Genomic DNA, 19,593 nt, shown 5'->3' with positions numbered 1-19,593 from the left:
AACTCTGAGACAATTGATTTCTGTTGTTTAAGCTATTGAGCACTTTTTGTGTGTCTGTGGTACTTTGTAATGGCAACCTGAGCAAACTTACACAGGTGCCAGTTGAACCCAACCTTCCTGCATCAGCTTCTCAAGAAGAGAAATGTGTGAGGACGGGGTTGTGGGGAGGAGACAGCATCCTAGACCCGGAAGGCTGAGATGCCAGAGGGCCATCTGAATGCAACCACACTGCAAGCCGTGGAAACCCAGGACTGGGGCTGAGAGCGGAGTGGAGGCAGACCTGGGAGTCACAGGGTCTTACATGAGGGGGATGTTAGGGCCTGGGGTCGGGTGGTCTGCTCAAGGAGAGGATGCAGTAGATGAGAGGAGGATCAGGCCTAGAACTCAGGAAATGCCAGAATTTGGAAATGAGAAAGAGTGGTCAGGAGGCAGGAGCATGGTGATCTCGGATCTGGGAGAGCACAGAATGCTTCAAGGGCAGGGTAGAGAGGCCAGCTGTGAAGGGCACTGAGAGAAAATGGTGAATGTGGAACCGAGGGTGACTCTGGTGACCTCATGAGGGCTCTGAGGACAGAAACCAACCTGCAGGAAATGAGAGCGGAGGAAGTGCCCAAGCGCATCTCCTTCTACTTTGACTGTCTTCTGTAGCCTGTGATGGTCACAGCAGAACACAAGGCCTCGTGGCTCATTCACTTTTTGTTTGGTTTTTGCTTCTGTACTTATTTAAGTGTCCTGGTTTTCTTAATGACTTATTTTCCTTTTCTTTTAGGCTGTATAAGGAATTGGCACAGGAGATGGGATTTGAAGAGTTCCATTTATATCTGAGGCCTGTTCATTTTGAATTTGCATCACATAGGGATGAGGTGGACCAACCACCCCCTGTCTTTATGACTTCTCTGCTGGAGCACAGTGGTCAACTAGACAGGTGAGCCTGCATATCAAAGTGAAAAAAAAAATTACTGCAATAGTAGAATAAACAACCAGTGGAAATAAGTTATCTCACAATGAACACACAAGCTGAATTGCAATTCTAAATTTTCTTTCTTTTGTTCCATCATCCATGATATCAGTGTTTTCTTTTTCTTTTTCATTATGAGGACAAAAAGTGAGATCTCTATCAAAAGGGACAATGGGATTTTTAAACATGACGTGATTAAGAAATGAAAGGACCAGGTCAGAGAACTCAAATGAAATCATAGGCTCCGCAGCCTCCCAGAGCTAACGTGTTGCTGCAGGTAGACAGAGATGTGAGGCCCAGACTGATCAGGCAAGAGCTGTGGACCAAAAGTCCAGGTCTCTTCTCTCACTTTCCCTGAGACCCGGAAAAAGTCCCTTACGTTTTCTGAGAACTGTTTTCTTCAAACTGTAACAGTGCACAAATCTAATGTGTAGGTAATGTCTTAGTCAGGCTCCTTCATTGGCTAGTAAGAGAAGCCAACTTCAACCAACCAGAACTCTCTCTTTCATGGCCCAAAGGTTCTGCACATTGCCAGAAAGAAAACCCTTTACCCACCACAGACCTTGAATCTACTGAGTCAGGGGAAGGCATCTTCTTCCTTGTACAGAGGCGGCTTTTAATGTGTGGGGAGGAGAAACTTCTGCCTCCCTCTTCTTTCCTCCTCTGCTGGTCTCTTTCCCCCAGGGTCCCAGCTCTTTCCCTGGAGGTTCCACCCCAAGGAAGGTAAAGGTGACTCCAAGGAGGGAGTCACCTGTTTTCTGCAAAAGTGGATTACCGCTCATACTATAACTCTGATATGTTGACATGCTATATGGACTCCTCAGTGCATGGGTTAGGATGGTAGAACACAAATACCCCCAGATTACTCAACCTTGGCACTGTAGAAATTTTGTACTGGATAAGTCTTTGCTGGGGGAGGGGGTCGTCCTATGTGTCATAGATTATTTAGGAGCCTGACTTTCACCCACTAGATGACAGTAGTACTCCCACCACACACTCTACCCTCCCCAAGTCCCCACTCCTTGGCTGTTTCTGACAATCAAAGTTGTCTCCAGACATTGCCAAATAATGCCCTGGAGGCAAATCTCCTCTCCTCTATTTTGTCACTATATTAGACCAAACCCAGAATGCAGTGCCCGGACACAGAGCTATGTATGCCACAGAAGCCAAGGCAGGAAGTGTGATCAGGTCAGGTCTCCAACTGACAAAAGTAAAATCTGGAGCCAGGCTATGTACTGGTTCCTCAAGGGCCTCCTGCTGTGAAAATAGGACACATTTTTGGTCAGTTGGAATCCACTGATGGGCACAAACTGCCCAAATGCTCTGTGAGCTGATCAGGTGGGAAGTGGTCCTCCCGGTGATGATCCAGAGATGCTGGAAGACAAGGGGAGCCTTCTGAACCACCAGAGGGAAGGTTCATGCATCTGGAGAGCTTGCATCTTGAGTTTGTATATATTTTATCTGTGTTAATACCGTAAGTCACCACTTTGGAATGCCACTGGAACAACAGCCTATGCCAGATGTGAGACTAGTGACTTCCCTTTGAAAAAGCACATTGATGCATACTATCCTTTTTCCTATTCTCCATAACCCCAGGAGATGGGTGATATTCCTCATTTACACGGGAGGAAACAAAAACCAACTGATGTTAAATCACTTGACAAAAATCTCATAGTTATGGACAATGGACTGTTCCCAAGATGGAAATGTGGCTGCAAAGAATAGCTGGTTGACTATTGGAACCACAAGAGAGTGAGAATTAGACAACATTTAGGGTGCGTTCAAAGGAGGAAGCAGGGAGGTGTCCTGAGCAGGTAAAGTCAAGAAGGTGAGAGGAAAACAGGAGGGATCAGGAGAAAAGATTTTATTTCAAACATGCAGTGTTTCTGAAAAGACTCCAGAGCCCCTCCAGTTTTAAGGTTGAAATATCTTGTATAAAACTCTCAATTGCTGGTGCTGCTGATGTCCCAGATCTGATCCCATGCCATTCTGTGCCATCAGAAGGGGCATCTCGTGACGCGTAACATGTCACATTAGAACAACCTCATATTTCTTCTCACAGATATTCTCCCACTACGCTTGCCTTAGCCATTTCTGAGGTGGATGATCACCAAGTTGGCAAATTTAGTTTTTATACGAAAGAAGCCATCCTTAAGGTCAGTTAATTATTTTTTTAAAAGAAACTAAAGAAAAGTAAAGAATTTGCTCATGTGTTTTTTAAATCAATATTTAATTCATATATATTGACTTCCATTTATAAGAAATGCTCTACTTCATTAGGAATAGCAATGGTCTCGCCTTGTCCATGTACTCACTGGCCGGGTTTGAACCATGTAGATGCAACACGTGTATAATCACTTCTTTAGAGAGAAAAAGGAAGCATATGGAGAGGACCATCTTTGCATCAGACATTTATTATTGGAGTTTTTAGTCTGATCTTTTTAAGCTGGATTTTTTTCTTCTGACAGCTGGATTTCTTTGCTTCTCTATAAGTTTTTGGATTTTTTCTTTTCTTCCCTTTCCTTTTTTTTTTTTTTTTTTTTTAAACACTGATCTAATCTTGGCTCACCAGAGCCCACCAATCCATCCTTTCCTAACCATTGGGGAAACCTGAGGGTGTCTAGCTACAGGGCAAATCAGGCCTAAAGCCTGCCTTGCTGGGATGAAATGCTGCTTGGGGAGAGAGCGGATTCAGTCTTGTGGCTGAGTAACAGGAATCCCAGCTCATCCTGCAGTTAAATTCCTACAGGAATTTACATCTTGAAGAAGTGATGATCTCAACCTTCAACTTTACCTATTTCTTTGTGGAAGCAATTCCTAATGCCTTTCCCATTTTTTTCTTTCAGCTCTTGTTCCATTCTGGAGTAGAAAATATGCAAGTGACCCTTGCATGCCAAGTTGCTCAGAAAAATGCTCTGATGGTGGCAGTTCAACAAGCATCCTTCTGTCACACCCCTCAAGTGGGCTGTCCTGCTGATGTCAAGGTCAGCCTGCATGATGCAGAAGCCAGACGCACACGGCCACTACCAGCACCTGCCCTCAGGCTGCCTTTGCTTTCCCTCCCTCCCTCTTTCTTTCCCTCTCTCCCTCCTTCCTTCTTTGCCTCCTCGTCTTCCCTTCCCCCTCCCTTTCTTTCTCTCTCTTTCCTCTCTATGTAGGAAAAACAAACTTAGACTCAGTTTCTCATCCTATACACTCACCTCTGCGACCCCAAAAGGTGTGGAGACTTCTCCCCACCAGCAAGCAAGCAATGAATTCTGCGGAGGACACCAGCTGGGCATGGTCTAATTCAATTCTGACACCATCTACCGGAATATAGCATCTGATCCCACCAGGGAGGGCTCAGTCCCCAAGACTGCTCCCATTTCAGACCCAGTTGGAAGTCTGGACCTCCAGAACTTCTGACTGGCTGGCTGCAAATTGGGGTTCCCACAACCACCTCCCCAGGTTGGATTAACTTGCTAGAGCAGTTGACAGAATTGAGGGAAATGCTCTAATTACATTTGTTGGCTTATTATAAAGGGTATTTTAACTGGGACGACCAGATAAAGGGATACATAGGGTGAGGTGGAAGGGTCCTGAGCACAGGAGATTTTGTCCCTGTGGAATTGGAGTGCACCATCCTCCTGACATGTAAGTGAGTCCCCATCTGCCTTCCTGTAAGCCTGCACACATCCAGCTGTCTGGAAGTTCTCTAAACCCTGTCCTTGAGGATTTCAATGGAGGCTTCATTGCATAGGCATGACTGAAGCATGGGCAACCGTGTCAAAATGTGTTTGGACAAAAAGGGTCTGATTGACTTCTAATAGACTAGCTGGGGATACCCAGCACCCCATCTGCCCAGATTCCTCAACGTTCCTTCCTCAGGGATGTGGCCCTTGGCGTTCTTCTGAAATGGGGTCTTATCACCTACCATCAGAAAAGCTGGGTCAGAGAATTTAAAATAACAATTTCTGTGAACTGCCCCAGGGAAGAGACATTCCTGTTTCCATGGCCTGCCTTGGAGAGGAAAAGGAGCAAATGAAAGGTCAGGAGAAAGTCAGACAGAGAGACTTTGCTCTCTGAGACCTGCTTCTGAAGCCTGAAGCACCCAACATTGTTCCAGTCACTTAGGAAATAGGAAGGATGATGGGAGTTACGAGCCAGGAGCCATGGAGGGAAACCAAAAGGTGTCTGTGTATCGTATCACACTATCTTTTTGTCTTTCTTCCTTCTCTCTCTTCCTTCTTTCCTATTTGTGAATCAGTATATGACCAAATCCTTACTGAGACTCTTCATTTTCAGTGATGTTTCTTAACTTTTCCTTTGTAGGTAATTCTATAATATTGACTGGCTAGAATTATCCAAAAAAAAAAAAAAAAAAAAAATCCTATTCATCAACCCTCACCCTTTGTAGATAAATGATTCCATTGTTTTCTGGTTTTTGGCCTATTGAGATACAATTTGTGGGATAAAAAGTTTACCTATTTAAATTGTACAATTTAGTATATTCTATAGGACTATGCAATCATCACCACTATCTAATCCCAAAATATTTTCATATACAAAAGAAAAACTGTACCCATTAGCAGTCTTTCCTCCAGGTGCCTAGCAGCCCACTAATCTATTTTCTGTCTCTGGATTTGCCCATCTTGACTTTTCATTTAAACGGACCCATACAACATGTGGTCTTTTGTGCTTGACTTTTTTTACTTAGCATATTGTTTTCAAATTTTATCCGCATTATATCATGTACCAGTAATTCATTCCTTTTTTTTGAAGTACTAGGGACTGAACCCAAGGGTGCTCTATCACTGAGCTACCTCCCTACGCATTTCTATTTATTTTATTTTACTTTTTTATTTTTATTTTTATTTTTTTGAGACAGGGTCCTGCTTAACATGCTGAGTTTGATCTCAAACTTGGAATCCTCCTGCCTCAGTCTTCCAAGTAGCTGGGATCACAGGCATGTTCCACGGGGCACTCATCTCTTTCATTCCTTTTCATTGCCAAATAATATTCCATTATGTGGATAATAACACATTTTGTTTATCCAGTCATCTGTTGAGATATGTTGCTTTGTTTTTGGTTTTTGACCATTAGGAATAATGCCACTGTGAACATTTTTGTATAGGCTTTTGTGAAGACATATGTTTTTAATTTCCTTAGTATATACCTAGAAATGGAACGGCTAGTCTTTTTGATAACTTTACGTTTCACATTTTAGAGAACTGCCAAGCTGTTTTCCCAAGTGGCTATACCATTTTACATTTCCATCAGCAGTATGTGAGGGTTCCTGTATTTTTGTCAATGCTTGTCACTGACTGTATTTTAAATTTTTAGCTATCATAAGAAGTGTGTAAAGTAGTATCTCATTGTGGTTTTTATTTTCATTTCCCTAATTGCTACGACACTGATCATATTTGCATGTGCTGATTTGGCCATTTAGATGTCTTCTTTAGGAAAATGTCTTTAGACATTGCCGTTTGCCTTTTATAGAATTAGGTGGCATGCACCACAAGGGCTTTGGGGAAGACCCAGGAATGAGTTTGTGGACAAGGGTAAAGATTCCCATTACCTTTCTCCACATCTTATCCTTCACACTTACATCATACCTGCTTCCCTCCAGCTTCTGAGTGTCAAGTTATTCTCTTCCTGGTCAAGCTTGATCCTTCCCACCTACATTCTTTCTTTTCTTTTCTTCTTTTTTTTTTTTCCACGCTAGAAATTGAACCCAGGGGCACTTTACCACTGTGCCACATCCCCAGTCCTTTTAATATTTTATTTTGAGAAAAATAAGTTGCTTATGACCTTGCTAAGTTGCTAAAGCTGACCTTGAACTTGTGATCCTCCTGCCTCAGCCTCCAGAGTCACTGGGATTACAGGTGTGTGCCACGTGTCGGGCCCCACCTGTAGGGTATATTCTTGATTCATTTGCTGCCATCTCATTGGAGACTTGTTTCAACAGCTACCTGCTTTCTCTACTTCACGTTCAACTTTCCAGTTGTGGACAGACTGAACTTGTTTCCATCCTCTCCAGAAAGCTTAACTGAATCCTATGTGCCTCTCTGGCCCATACCCTGATTAGGACCTCTTCTTCACATTCTCATTTATGGAAAGAACAGTCTTTAACTCCTTGTCTTCCTATCCTAACACCCCATTTACTATAGCTGCACTTCCTCCTTCATCACCCCTCTCTCACTGGACTCAGCAATGACCTTCTGATTCTTTAACACAGAAGACACTGTTTAGTAACTTGACCTGACTTCTTTCCTCCATTTGATGCTGTTGACCACCACCTTATCCTTCAGGCTCTCCTTCCTCTGCTTGCCTGCTCCTCTCTCTCCTGGATCTCTTCTACCTCCCCGATTGCTCCTTCTCCATCTCCTGGAGTGGGCATTCTCTTCTCTCCCCGCTCTTACATGTTGGTGTTTCCCTCTGTTTTGCCCTCAGAATGCCTGTGCTCTCCCCTTACCTATCCTCCCTGGGTGTTCCCATCACCTCTAGAGATTTAAAACCTGTAGACACTAAACCAGCACACCATCAACTTTCACATACACGGCACTTCATAGAATCTGTCTCCTAAACCCCAAAATTGGGTGTCCAAATGCCTGCTAGATAACCTTTTTGTATCCCATAGGCATCTCAGTTCAGCATGTACAAAGGACCACTCATTCTTCTCCCATCCGTTCCTTGAGTTTCCATTCTTGGTTAGCATCATCTGAATAGTCATTTGGGCCCCAAATCTCAATCACCCTTAATATCTCTGACTTTGTTACCTTGGATCAAATACTCAATCACTAACTCTTTTTTTTTTTTTTTTTGTGGTACTGGGGATCGAACTCAGGGCCTTGTGCTTGCAAGGCAAGCACTCTACCAGCTGAGCTATCTCCCCAGCCCAATCACTAACTCTTATCAATATCATATTCTAAATATTGATTGAATATGCCCCTTCTCTCCATCCACACTGCTTTAGGTTAAACTCTCATTATCTCATTTTTGTGGTTGTACTGGCCTTTGAACTAGCCTCCATCTCTCTGGGCCCTTGCCTTGTTCTATGACATCTGCCTGCAGTCGAATTTCTCCTCCACACAGTGATCAAAGTATCCGACCCGACTCGATTAAAGCCCTTCAGTGACTCTTGGTAGTCCAAAGAGCAAAGTTCAACCTCCTTAGCTGATTATGCATGGTCTTCACTACCTGGCCCCAGCTTTCTACCCTGACACTTCCCCTGCACTCGAAGTGCCCTAAATATTTTGTGCTGATTAAGTTTCCCTGAATATTTTATCCTTTCCTTGCAACGTTCCATCTCCCCTGCCCATTTTTTCCCCTTTTGTTTACAGGATGCTACTCATTCTCCAATATTCAACTCAACCCAGTCATTACTTCTTCCTGGAAGTGTCCGTGTCTATTCTAACTCTGTTAAAGTGAATTTTGTGACTTCTTCATAAAATGGTATACTGTGAATGTGTATACATATAGACACACACACACGTACATACACATACACGTGTACATACACAGATATAACATACACACGTACATACACAGATATAACCAGTATCTATGTGTATAGATATGTGTGTAGACGGTGGTGACATAACAAGCAGGAATGAATGATGGATACAATAAAAGGGGATAAGAGGAAGGGAGGGAGGAAGAAAGAGACAGAGAACACACAATCAAAGGAAGGAAATGGTTCAGGAAGTAATGAGTCACCAAAAATGTAAGTGATAAGCATGCACATGAAAGATGTTCAGCATGATTAGTCATTAGAGAAATGCAAATTAAAACCCACTGAGAAACCACTTCCTATCCATTCAAATGGTTAAAATTTCTGATTGACCATCCGAAGTGTTGGCAAGGATACTGAGGATCTGGAATTCTAGTACACTGTTGCTAGGGATATAAAATGGTACAACCCCTTGAAAAATGGTTTGGCAATTTCTTAAAAAGTTAAATATAAACCTACAATGTGATCCAGCCATTCCATCCCTAAGTATATAACCAAGAGAAATGAGTGCATGTGTCCGTACAAAAGATGTTCATAGCTGCTATATTCATCATAGCCAGGAACTCAAATGCTCGTGAATAGTTCAATGGATAAATAAATTGTGGTATATCCATACCCTGGACTACCACTTGTTAGCACAGAAAGACTGGGCAGGACACAAACCTCACAAATCAGCACAGCTGTTTATTCAGGACCGAAGTTTCACACAGGAACAAGGGATGCAGGGAGGCAATGGCATCGGTGGACCCACTTCCCTGGTAAAAAATGAGCCACTGAGCAAAGAAAGGGCCTGGGTTTATATAGGTTATTTTTGAGGGATGGTCTAGTGAGTATATGGGTTTGGACACTCAGGAAACAGGTTTTGTGAGAATTTGAAAATTTGTTCTTACTGGGCAATATTTTGACTTGGAGAAGAATGGAGGGTCTGGGGTCAGTGTGCAGCGCTTATCTCTTTCCCTTCAGGGTCCCATTGTACTGTCACTAGGAGAGGATTTATTTGGGGAAGAATCAATGCTTTGGCTTCCATTCTAGGGACTGTTCTGTCATTGAAAAGAATGCACTGGAAAGCCATCGATGTATGGCTTTCTTTTTCACTCCCTTTTCTCAGGCCTCACTGTTTGGGATTTTTTTCATTTTCCATATCTAACACTACTTGACAATAAAAAAGAACCATTGATATCCACAAAAATATAGATGAAGCCAAACCAAAAAAATATTACTATATGATTCTATTTATGCAAAATTGTAGGAAATTCATTGTAACCTAAAGTTTCAGAAGGCCGAGCAGCTACTGCATGCAGTGATGCTTGCCTATAATCCCAGTAACTTGGGAGGTTGAGGCAAGAGGATCACAAGTTCAAGGCCAGCTTCAACAATTGAGAAACTGTTTCAAAGATAAGATAGATAGATAGATAGATAGATAGATAGATAGATAGATAGATAGATAGATGATAGATAGATAGTAGGAACAGTTGGGGATGCAGCTCTGTGGTAAGGTATCCCTGGGTTCAATTCCTAGTACCAAGTTAAAAAAAAAAAAAAAAAGGAAGAAGATAAAGAAAGCAGAACAGTGGTTGCTGGAAGGGAGCCGGGTGGGAAGGATGGCTATGGTGATTAGTTTGACTGTGACCATCAATGGCTTCACAGTTGAATACATTTGTCAAAACTTATCTGATTGTACAATTTAAATGTGTGATATTTATTAAGTGTAAATCATTCATCATTAAAATTATTATTTTAGAAAGAGTAAGAAAAAATGCTATAGATTTGAATGGAGAGGTAAAACCCAGTTGGGTAGGGAGTAGAATGAGGTCATTAGCATTCACAGAAGTTCACTGCTGACTCCAGAGTGGGTCTACTAATTGGATTGGAGAGAAAGCTCCAGAGAGTGCCAGAGTTAGAGAGCAAGAAGCTGACAGAAGTGTCCAAGGAGTGTGTATTTATTGCTCTTGCATTAGCTGGCTAGTGCTGCCACAACAGAATACTACAGGCCAAGTGGCTTCAACAACTGAAATTTATCTTCTCATAGTTCTGGGGTGAGAAATTCAGGAGGATCAAGGTGGCAACATGGTTGGTTTCTGGGAGCTGACTCTGTGGCTTACAGATGGTGGCCTTCAGCTGTATCCTCATATTTTTTTTTTTTTTTTTTGGCATCTGGATATTTTTTATTGAATCACTTGAAATTTCTCTGATAATTACATTTCTTTTCTTTTCCTTTCTCCCACCGCCCCCCCCCCCATCTCTCTTCTTTGTCAGAGAATTCCATTTCAAAGGCTATTTCTAAGCACTGGCTCACTTGGGTGTCTTAAAAGACACCACCTTCTAAGGCACCTCCTGTCATAGGTGATGGAGTTGGTGCCTAGCTCACAGTCCCTTGTCCTTAGTTTTTCCAAGCAAGTTAGCTGACTTCCAATCATTACCTGCTTTATTTTTTTCCCATTTTTTTTATTAAACATCATAAATTTACATAGGGCAATGTTGTTTGATTCATTCTGTTATTTTTTCCCTTCCCCCCACCCCTCCCATCCCTCTTTTCCCTCTATACAGTCCTTCCTTCCTCCATTCTTACCTTCCTCCTTATCCCTAACCCTAAATTAACCCTAAGACTAACGCTAACCCCTCCTACCCCCCCTTATATGTCCTCATCCGCTTATGAGCGAGATCATTCGTCCTTTAGTTTTTTGAGATTGCCTTATCTCACTTAGCATGATATCCTCCAATTTCATCCATTTGCCTGCAAATGCCATAATTTTATCATTCTTCATGGCAGAGTAATATTCCATTGTATATATATATCACAGTTTCTTTATCCATTCATCAATTGAAGGGCATCTAGGTTGGTTCCACAATCTGGCTATGGTGAATTGAGCAGCTATGAACATTGATGTGGCTGTATCTCTGTAGTATGCTGATTTTAAGTCCTTTGGGTATAGGCCAAGGAGTGGGATAGCTGGGTCAAATGGTGGTTCCATTCCAAGCTTTCTGAGGAATCTCCATACTGCTTTCCAGAGTGGCTGCACTAATTTGCAACCTCACCAGCAATGTATGAGTGTACCTTTTTCCCCACATCCTCGCCAACACCTATTGTTGCTTGTATTCTTGATAATCGCCATTCTAATTGGGGTGAGATGAAATCTTAGGGTAGTTTTGATTTTCATTTCTCTTATTACTAGAGATGTTGAACACTTTTTCATGTATCTGTTGATTGCTTGTACATCTTCTTCTGTGAAGTGTCTGTTCATTTCCTTAGCCCATTTGTTGATTGGATTATTTGTATTCTTGGTGTAGAGTTTTTTGAGTTCTTTATAGATTCTGGAAATTAGCGCTCTATCTGAAGTATGAGTGGCAAAGATATTCTCCCACTCTGTCAGCTCTCTCTTCACATTACTGATAGTTTCCTTTGCTGAGAGAAAGCTTTTTAGTTTGAATCTATTCCAGTTGTTGATTCTAGCTTTTATTTCTTGGGCTATGGGAGTCCTGTTAAGGAAGTCTGATCCTAAGCCAACAAGTTGAAGGTTTGGACCTACTTTTTCTTCTATAAGATGCAGGGTCTCTGGTCTGATTCCGAGGTCCTTGATCCATTTGGAGTTGAGTTTTGTGCAGGGTGAGAGATAGGGGTTTAATTTCATTCTGTTGCATATGGTTTTCCAGTTTTCCCAGCATCATTTGTTGAAGAGGCTATCTTTTCTCCATTGAATATTTTTGGAACCTTTGTCTAGTATGAGAAAATTGTATTTATTTGGGTTTGTGTCCATGTCCTCTATTCTGTACCATTGATCTACCTGTCTATTTTGGTACCAATACCATGCCGTTTTTGTTACTATTGCTTTGTAGTAGAGTTGAAGATCTGGTATTGCGATACCCCCTGCTTCGCTCTTTCTACTGAGGATTGCTTTAGCTATTCTTGGTTTCTTATTCTTCCAGATGAATTTCATAATTGCTTGCTCTATTTCTGTAAGGTACATCATTGGGATTTTAATTGGAATTGCATTGAATCTGTATAGCACTTTTGGTAGTATGGCCATTTTGACAATATTAATTCTTCCTATCCAAGAACATGGGAGATCTTTCCATCTTCTAAGGTTTTCTTTAATTTCTTTCTTTAGTGTTCTGTAGTTCTCATTGTAGAGGTCTTTCACCTCTTTTGTGAGATTGATTCCCAAGTATTTTATTTTTTTGATGCTATTGTGAATGGGATAGTTTTCCTAATTTCTCTTTCTGAAGATTCATCACTTATGTATAAAAATGCATTGGATTTATGAGCATTGATCTTGTAACCTGCTACTTTACTGAATTCACTTATGAGTTCTAAGAGTTTTCTGGTGGAATTTCCAGGTTCCTCTAAATATATAATCATGTCATCAGCGAACAGGGATAGTTTGAGTTCTTCTTTTCCAATTCGTATCCCTTTAATTTCTTTGGTTTGTCTTGGCTAGAGTCTCAAGAATGATGTTGAATAGAAATGGTGAAAGAGGGCATCCCTGCCTTGTTCCAGTTTTTAGGGGGAATGCTTTCAGTTTTTCACCATTTAAAATGATATTGGCCATGGGCTTAGCGTAGATGGCCTTCACAATGTTAAGGAATGTTCCCACTACCCCAATTTTTTCTAGTGTTTTGAACATGAAGGGATGCTGTATTTTATCGAATGCTTTTTCTGCATCTATTGAAATAATCATGTGATTCTTAACTTTTAGTCTGTTGATATGGTGAATGACATTTATTGATTTCCAGATGTTGAACCAACCTTGCATCACTGGGATAAAACCCACTTGATCATGGTGCACTATCTTTTTAATATATTTTTGTATGTGATTTGCTAAAATTTTGTTGAGAAGTTTTGCGTTGATGTTCATTAAGGATATTGGTCTGAAATTTTCTTTCCTCGATGTGTCTCTGTCTGGTTTAGGTATCAGGGTGATATTGGCTTCATAGAATGAGTTTGGAAGGGTTCCCTCCTCTTCTATTTTATGGAATACTTTGAGAAGTATTGGAATGAGCTCTTCTTTAAAGGTTTTGTAGAACTCAGCTGAGAACCCATCTGGTCCCAGACTTTTCTTTGTTGGTAGGCTTTTGATGACCTCTTCTATTTCATTGCTTGAAATTGATTTATTTAAGTTGTGTGTGTCCTCCTCATTCAGTTTAGGTAATTCATATGTCTCTAGAAACTTGTTGATGTCTTCGAGGTTTTCTGTTTTGTTGGAGTATAGATTTTCAAAATAGCTTCTAATTATGTTTTGTATTCACTCGTGTCTGTTGTGATATTTCCTTGTTCATTCCGAATTTTAGTAATTTGAGTTTTCTCCCTCTTTCTCTTTGTTAGTGTGGCTAAGGGTTTATCAATTTTGTTTATGTTTTCAAAGAACCAACTATTTATTTTGTTAATTTTTCCGATTGTTTCTTTTGTTTCAATTTTGTTGATTTCGGCTCTGATTTTAACTATTTCCTGTCTTCTACTACTTTTGGTGTTGGTCTGCTCTTCTTTTTCTAGGGCTTTGAGCTGTAGTGTTAAGTCGTTTATTTGTTGATTTCTACTTCTTTTGTTGAATGCGCCCCATGAAATAAATCTTCCTCTCAGATAGTGTCCCAGAGATTTTGATATGATGTGTCTTTGTTCTCGTTTACTTCTAAGTATTTTTTAATTTCCCTCCTGATGTCTTCTGTTATCCATTCATCGTATAATAGTGTATTATTTAATTTCCAAGTATTGGATAAGTTTCTGTTTTTTATTCTGTCATTTATTTCTAATTTCAATCCATTATGATCTGATAGAGTACAAGGTAGTATCTGTATCTTCTTGTATTTGCTAACATTAGCTTTGTGGCATAAAACATGGTCTATTTTAGAGAAGGATCCATGTGCTGCTGAGAAGAAAGTGTATTCGTTCTTTGTTGGATGGTATATTCTATATAAGTCGGTTAAGTCTAAATCATTGATTGTGTTATTGAGATCTATGGTTTCTTTATTCAATTTTTGTTTGGACGATCTATCCAGCGGTGAGAGAGGTGTGTTAAAATCGCCTAGTATTATTGTGTTGTGGTCTATTTGATTTCTGAAATTGAGAAGGATTTGTTTGACGTACATGGATGAGCCAATGTTCGGGGCATAGATGTTCATGATTGTTATGTCTTGCTGATTTATGCTTCCCTTAAGCAGTATGTAATGTCCTTCTTTATCCCTTCTGACTAGTTTTGGCTTGAAGTCCACATTATCTGAAATGAGGATGGATACTCCAGCTTTTTTGCTGTGTCCGTGTGCATGGTATGTTTTTTCCCATCCTTTCACCTTTAGTCTATGGGTATCTCTTTCTATGAGATGAGTCTCTTGCAGGCAGCATATTGTTGGATTTTTCTTTTTAATCCAATCTGCCAGTCTATGTCTTTTGATTGATGAGTTCAGGCCATTAACATTCAGGGTTACTATTGTGATATGATTTGTATTCCCAGTCATTTGACTCATTTTTATTTTTTGACGTGATTTGGTTTCCCCTTTATTTGGCTATTCCTTTAGGCTAGTTCCTCCCGTTGCTGATTTGCATCATTGCTTTTCATCTCTTCCTCATGGAATATTTTGCTGAGAATGTTCTGTAATGCCGGCTTTTTGTAAATTCCTTTAGCTTTTGTTTGTTGTGGAAGGATTTTATCACATCGTCAAATCTGAAAGTAAGTTTTGCTGGGTATAAGATTCTTGGTTGGCATCCGTTTTCTTTCAGGGCTTGGTAAATGTTGTTCCAGGCCCTTCTAGCTTTTAGGGTCTGGATTGAAAAATCTGCTGATATTCTTATTGGTTTCCCCCTGAATGTAATCTGATTCTTTTCTCTCACGGCCTTTAAAATTCTGTCTTTATTTTGTATGTTAGGTATTTTCATAATAATGTGCCTTGGTGTGGGTCTGTTGTCATTTTGTATATTTGGAGTCCTATAAGCCTCTTGTACTTGGTTTTCCATTTCATTCTTCAGATTTGGGAAATTTTCTGGTATTATTTCATTGAACAGATTGTTCATTCCTTTGGTTTGTTTCTCTAAGCCTTCCTCAATCCCAATAATTCTTAAATTGGCCTCTTCATGATATCCCATAATTCTTGTAGATTCTGTTCATGATTTCTTACCATCTTTTCTGTTTGGTCAACCTTGTTTTCAAGATTAAATATTTTGTCTTCAATATCTGAGGTTCTGTCTTCCAGGTGTTCTATCCTATTGGTTATGCTTTCTATGGAGTTTTTAACTTGGTTTATTGTTTCTTTCATTTCAAGGGTTTCTGTTTGTTTTTTTTTTTTTTCAGTATCTCTAACTCTTTATTGAAATGGTCTTTTGCTTCCCATATTTGTCTTTTAACTGTTGATTGGTGCGATCATTTAATGCTTGCATTTGCTCTTTCATCTCCTCGTTTGCTTCCCTGATTTTTTAAATTATGTACATTCTGAACTCCCTTTCTGACATTTCTTCTGCTGTGCTGTCATTGAGTTTTATTGATATAGTATCTAGGTTTGTTTGGGACATTTTCTTCCCTTGTTTTCTCATATTGGTCAGATGTCAGTGGGACTCTGTGATATTTCAGATTTCCTCTATTGGCTTTAGTGTCCCTGTAGATTTCCAGTGTATCACCTACCAGCCTTCAGTAGCCTGAAGTCTTGGAGTAACTTGATAATGCAGTGCTTCCGAAGAACGCTGCCCCTAGCCCGCTACTGGTTCCAGGGAGAGAGACCTGGAGAGGTCTCTGACTGCCCTACCCTGGTCCCAGAGGCTGCTTGCGGGTCGGAGGTCTCCGCTGGCTTGGGGACTTGTAGCTGGCTCTGTGTAGAAAGGCTCTCACTGGGTGGTCTGCTCCGAGAAGCTAGCATAGAAAGGCGCTTCCTGCCGGAGGGAGCTGGGCTGCTTGGGGAAGTCCCTGGCTGCCCTGTGCTGGTCTCTGAAGCAACCCGCGGGCGGGCCCGAGCTGGCCAAGCGCTGGTTCTGTGCAGAAAGGCTCTCACTGGGGGGCCTGCTCCTCGAAGCTAGAGAATCTGGCCCTGTGGGAGGAACCCACCACCAGAGTGTTCAGGGCTGCCTGGGGGAGACTCTATCTGCCCTGTGCTACTCTAATAAGCCTCCCGAATCCGGGCCTGCCGCCCAGCTGAGCTTCACTGGGTGGGGGAGACTCACCCTGTGGTTCTATTTTAGTCTGAGTCTCTCAATGCCTCCCCTTCTTGAATCCTGGGTTCTGGAGCGACTGGAGATGCAGTCACCCTCTAGTCGGCCATCTTGGATCACCTGTATCCTCATATTAAGGAGCGAAGAGGGTGGGGGTGATGCCGATAAGGAGAATCAATCAGGGTGGCGTCCCGTTTCCCCAGATGTGAAGATTGAACACCTGGGAAATGCTAAGGCAAGTATAGAAAGCAAATTTTATTTAAAGGCTAGAACAGAGATCGACTTCTCCCCAAAGAAGGGGCCCCAGAGCTGGCTATCTGAGGAAATGAGGGGGTCCTGCCCCTTTTATACATTTTATAATTCCTTTGTTTTCCTCCCTCATCCTGCATATGTGACAAATGACCAGAATGTGGGCCAAAAGTGGAGTGATCCAGGCAGGAAGGGAGCAGCCCAAGAGGCATTAATGAACCACTTCTACAACTCCCTGCAGGGAGGAGCCATTCCCAGGAGGCAGGTCACCTTGGCACCAGGCAGAGGAGGGGAAGTGCTCTAGAGGCAGCAACATTTTATTTCCTCCTGAATCAACCCCCATCTTTCTGACCGAATCATTCATTACTTACATTGACTGTCCTTTTGTCCCCTAGCCTCAGAGGGAAGGAAGGAAGGGAAAGTGCTGTGGTCTCTTCTTCTTTGTGTATGGGCACTCGCCCTATTGGATTAGGGCCCTACTTCTATGACTTCATTTAAATTTGCCACCTCCCAAACCCTCCATCTCCAAATACCATCCTATTGGGGGTTAAGACTTCAACACATGAATTTTGGAGGGACACGAACACTTATTCTATAGCAGTTCTTTAAGCAGTTTGGTCAGAATTGAGAAGGAAACGTGAAGAAGTAGGAGGATTAAGGAATAATAAGAAAGGTGGACACACTTGTAGGAAGGAGTTGGAAAAAGAGGAAGCAACTGAAGACAGAACTGAAAGCTGGCAGAGCCGGAAGGGAGAGTGCAGCTGAGGAGATCAGGGGTCAGCGGTAACGCAGCAGCTCCTGTGGTCCAGGCTGGCAGGAAGCTAAGTGATGGAACTACATGGGCTCGTGGAATCCTCTCAGGCCCCGTGAGATGGGTTTGGTTCCAGGTGAGGAAGCACGTTCTGAAAAAGAAAGGAAGAGAGGCAAGATCACCTGAGAAGTATCAGCATCAGAATCTCACGAAGAGCAAGGACTCTTTCCTCTCTTCCCGCTCGCAACCTTGTAGGACCTCCCCAGTCTCCTGAGCCGGTAGAGGCTCCTATTTCCAGCAGACGGAAAGACCCCAAGGGTTTTCAGAAAAAATAAGTTTGGAAACTCTATGTTTTCTACCTACAATTATTTTCTTTTTGCCTTACTCTTCTGTCTTCTTTAGTAATGCTGATAAAGGTATCTGCTTGATTCTTCCATAGAAGAAGAATGGACTTTCCTTTGAAGATTTAACTTTTTTCTTTAGTCGGTAGTTTAGAAAAATATAAAAGATTTTCATCGTTATGCCTAAGAGCTCCATAACTAATGGAGTTGGAACACTGCTTTTCCTTTTTTTCTTTCCCACCTCCCCCCATCCCCTCTTCCTCACCCCTCCCTCCTGCTTCCCTCCTCACTCCCTCTTTCCCTCCTTCATAGCCACAGGATGCATGGGAGCATTTAAAGCCCACTTCCAGTGTGTTGGGGGAATTTTCCAGATCTTGTAGCTGTGAAATCCATCAGCACTATTTCTTTAGAAGTCTCTCCATATACCACACTACTCCTAACCACTTTGTAGAATGGCAAATTTTTCTTATAGCACTGTAGACTACAGTACTCTATTATGAAAATAATCTCCTGAGTACCTCACCCCTCTGTTGTGTAGAGTGGGATCTCTTTTCCTTCTCCTCTTCTTCCCCTCCCCTTATCCTCCTCCCACTTACTCATTTACATGTGTTTGGGGTCAATTGTGGTTGTGATGTAATTTTGTAGCCAGCACTTTAGGACTTACACATCTAACCAATTTAATTTACTTCAATTTAAAACGTTTTAGGAAGTAAGCGCAGAACTGAAAAATCATGACAAAATGAATCTAACCAGAAGAAGAAATTCCAGAATTGTGAATGACATAGAAAGCTTACTGTTAGCCCCAACTCCAAAAGTCCCAGACACCCTTACACATCCTTCAGAAAGATTTCAGAGGACCAAAAGGTACTGTACTTGGTGGGAGGATTGTTTAACAAAATTATCCTCTTTGAAGTCAATTGATAATATTGTGTTATTAGATTGAAGAAGGCTAAACTCTCAGAGTATGTGTTTTATTTCTTTAAGACCTCATCTGAAGACCTTGTGTGAACACTGAGAAGCCTCAACTCCTTCCAGTATACCCTAGTCTGTGAAGGAGAGTTAACTGGTCCTAATTTCAGCCTCTTCTCTGTTCTCTGTCCCTCTCCTTTTTTCTCTTTCTCTTCCCTTCCTTCACTCTCTCTTCTTTCTCTGTACATTGTTCATACTCTTTTTGCAAGCAAGAATAATAATAGGCCACTCTAATTTTCCATATCTCTCTTAAATTGAGAAGCCCAGAACTGCCCTCTGTTATTCTAACAAAGATTTTGCCATTGTTTATTTAATAAGTTGGTAAGCTGTCACAGAGGCATGGTCTCCACAGAGATATGTCTATAAATCAGGGATGCCCTATTATGTTTTGAATTCTTTTCACCATGAAAGAGAAAGAGTGATACTTACATTCTATAATAATTGTGATTACTCTGAGTATTTTATTGGAGACATTCCAAGGACACTCTCATTTAATACTGGCAAATTTAGAATGGAAAAAAAAAAAAAAAAAAAAGGCAAAGCAACTCTACCTGTCAAAATGCCACTAATATGACACATGACTAAGATCAAGTGCCCTCAGTCCACATTCCCAACTTGTGAATAGAAGAGTTGAGATCAGTGTGTTTAGTCAAGGGGACCCTCAGGAGACCAGTGCAGTCCAGGTGCCCCTATGGCTAAGAACACATT

At 41.4% G+C, this 19,593-nt stretch overlaps 1 protein-coding gene across 6 annotated transcripts in view; it reads left to right on the top strand.

Annotated features, from left to right (window-relative positions):
- Window positions 1-19,593, top strand: part of LOC306666840 (uncharacterized protein) — a 177,483-nt gene that overhangs the window by 78,583 nt on the left and 79,307 nt on the right. For all 6 annotated transcript variants that reach the window (XR_013765409.1, XM_079149109.1, XM_079149107.1 and 3 more), the window contains 4 exons: window positions 770-925; window positions 3,021-3,114; window positions 3,805-3,942; window positions 18,623-18,780. Coding sequence is in view for 5 of the 6 variants with exons in the window: in XM_079149109.1 (XP_079005235.1) it covers window positions 770-925; window positions 3,021-3,114; window positions 3,805-3,942; window positions 18,623-18,780 (546 nt within the window). In the remaining variant the exon portion in view is untranslated. The remainder of the gene's footprint in view (window positions 1-769; window positions 926-3,020; window positions 3,115-3,804; window positions 3,943-18,622; window positions 18,781-19,593) is intronic.

This window comes from Sciurus vulgaris, assembly GCF_902686455.1.
Source record: "Sciurus vulgaris genome assembly, chromosome: 7".
NCBI lineage: Eukaryota > Metazoa > Chordata > Mammalia > Rodentia > Sciuridae > Sciurus > Sciurus vulgaris.
Note: the sequence above shows the minus strand (reverse complement) of the source record. Positions and strands in the feature narration are given on the sequence as shown.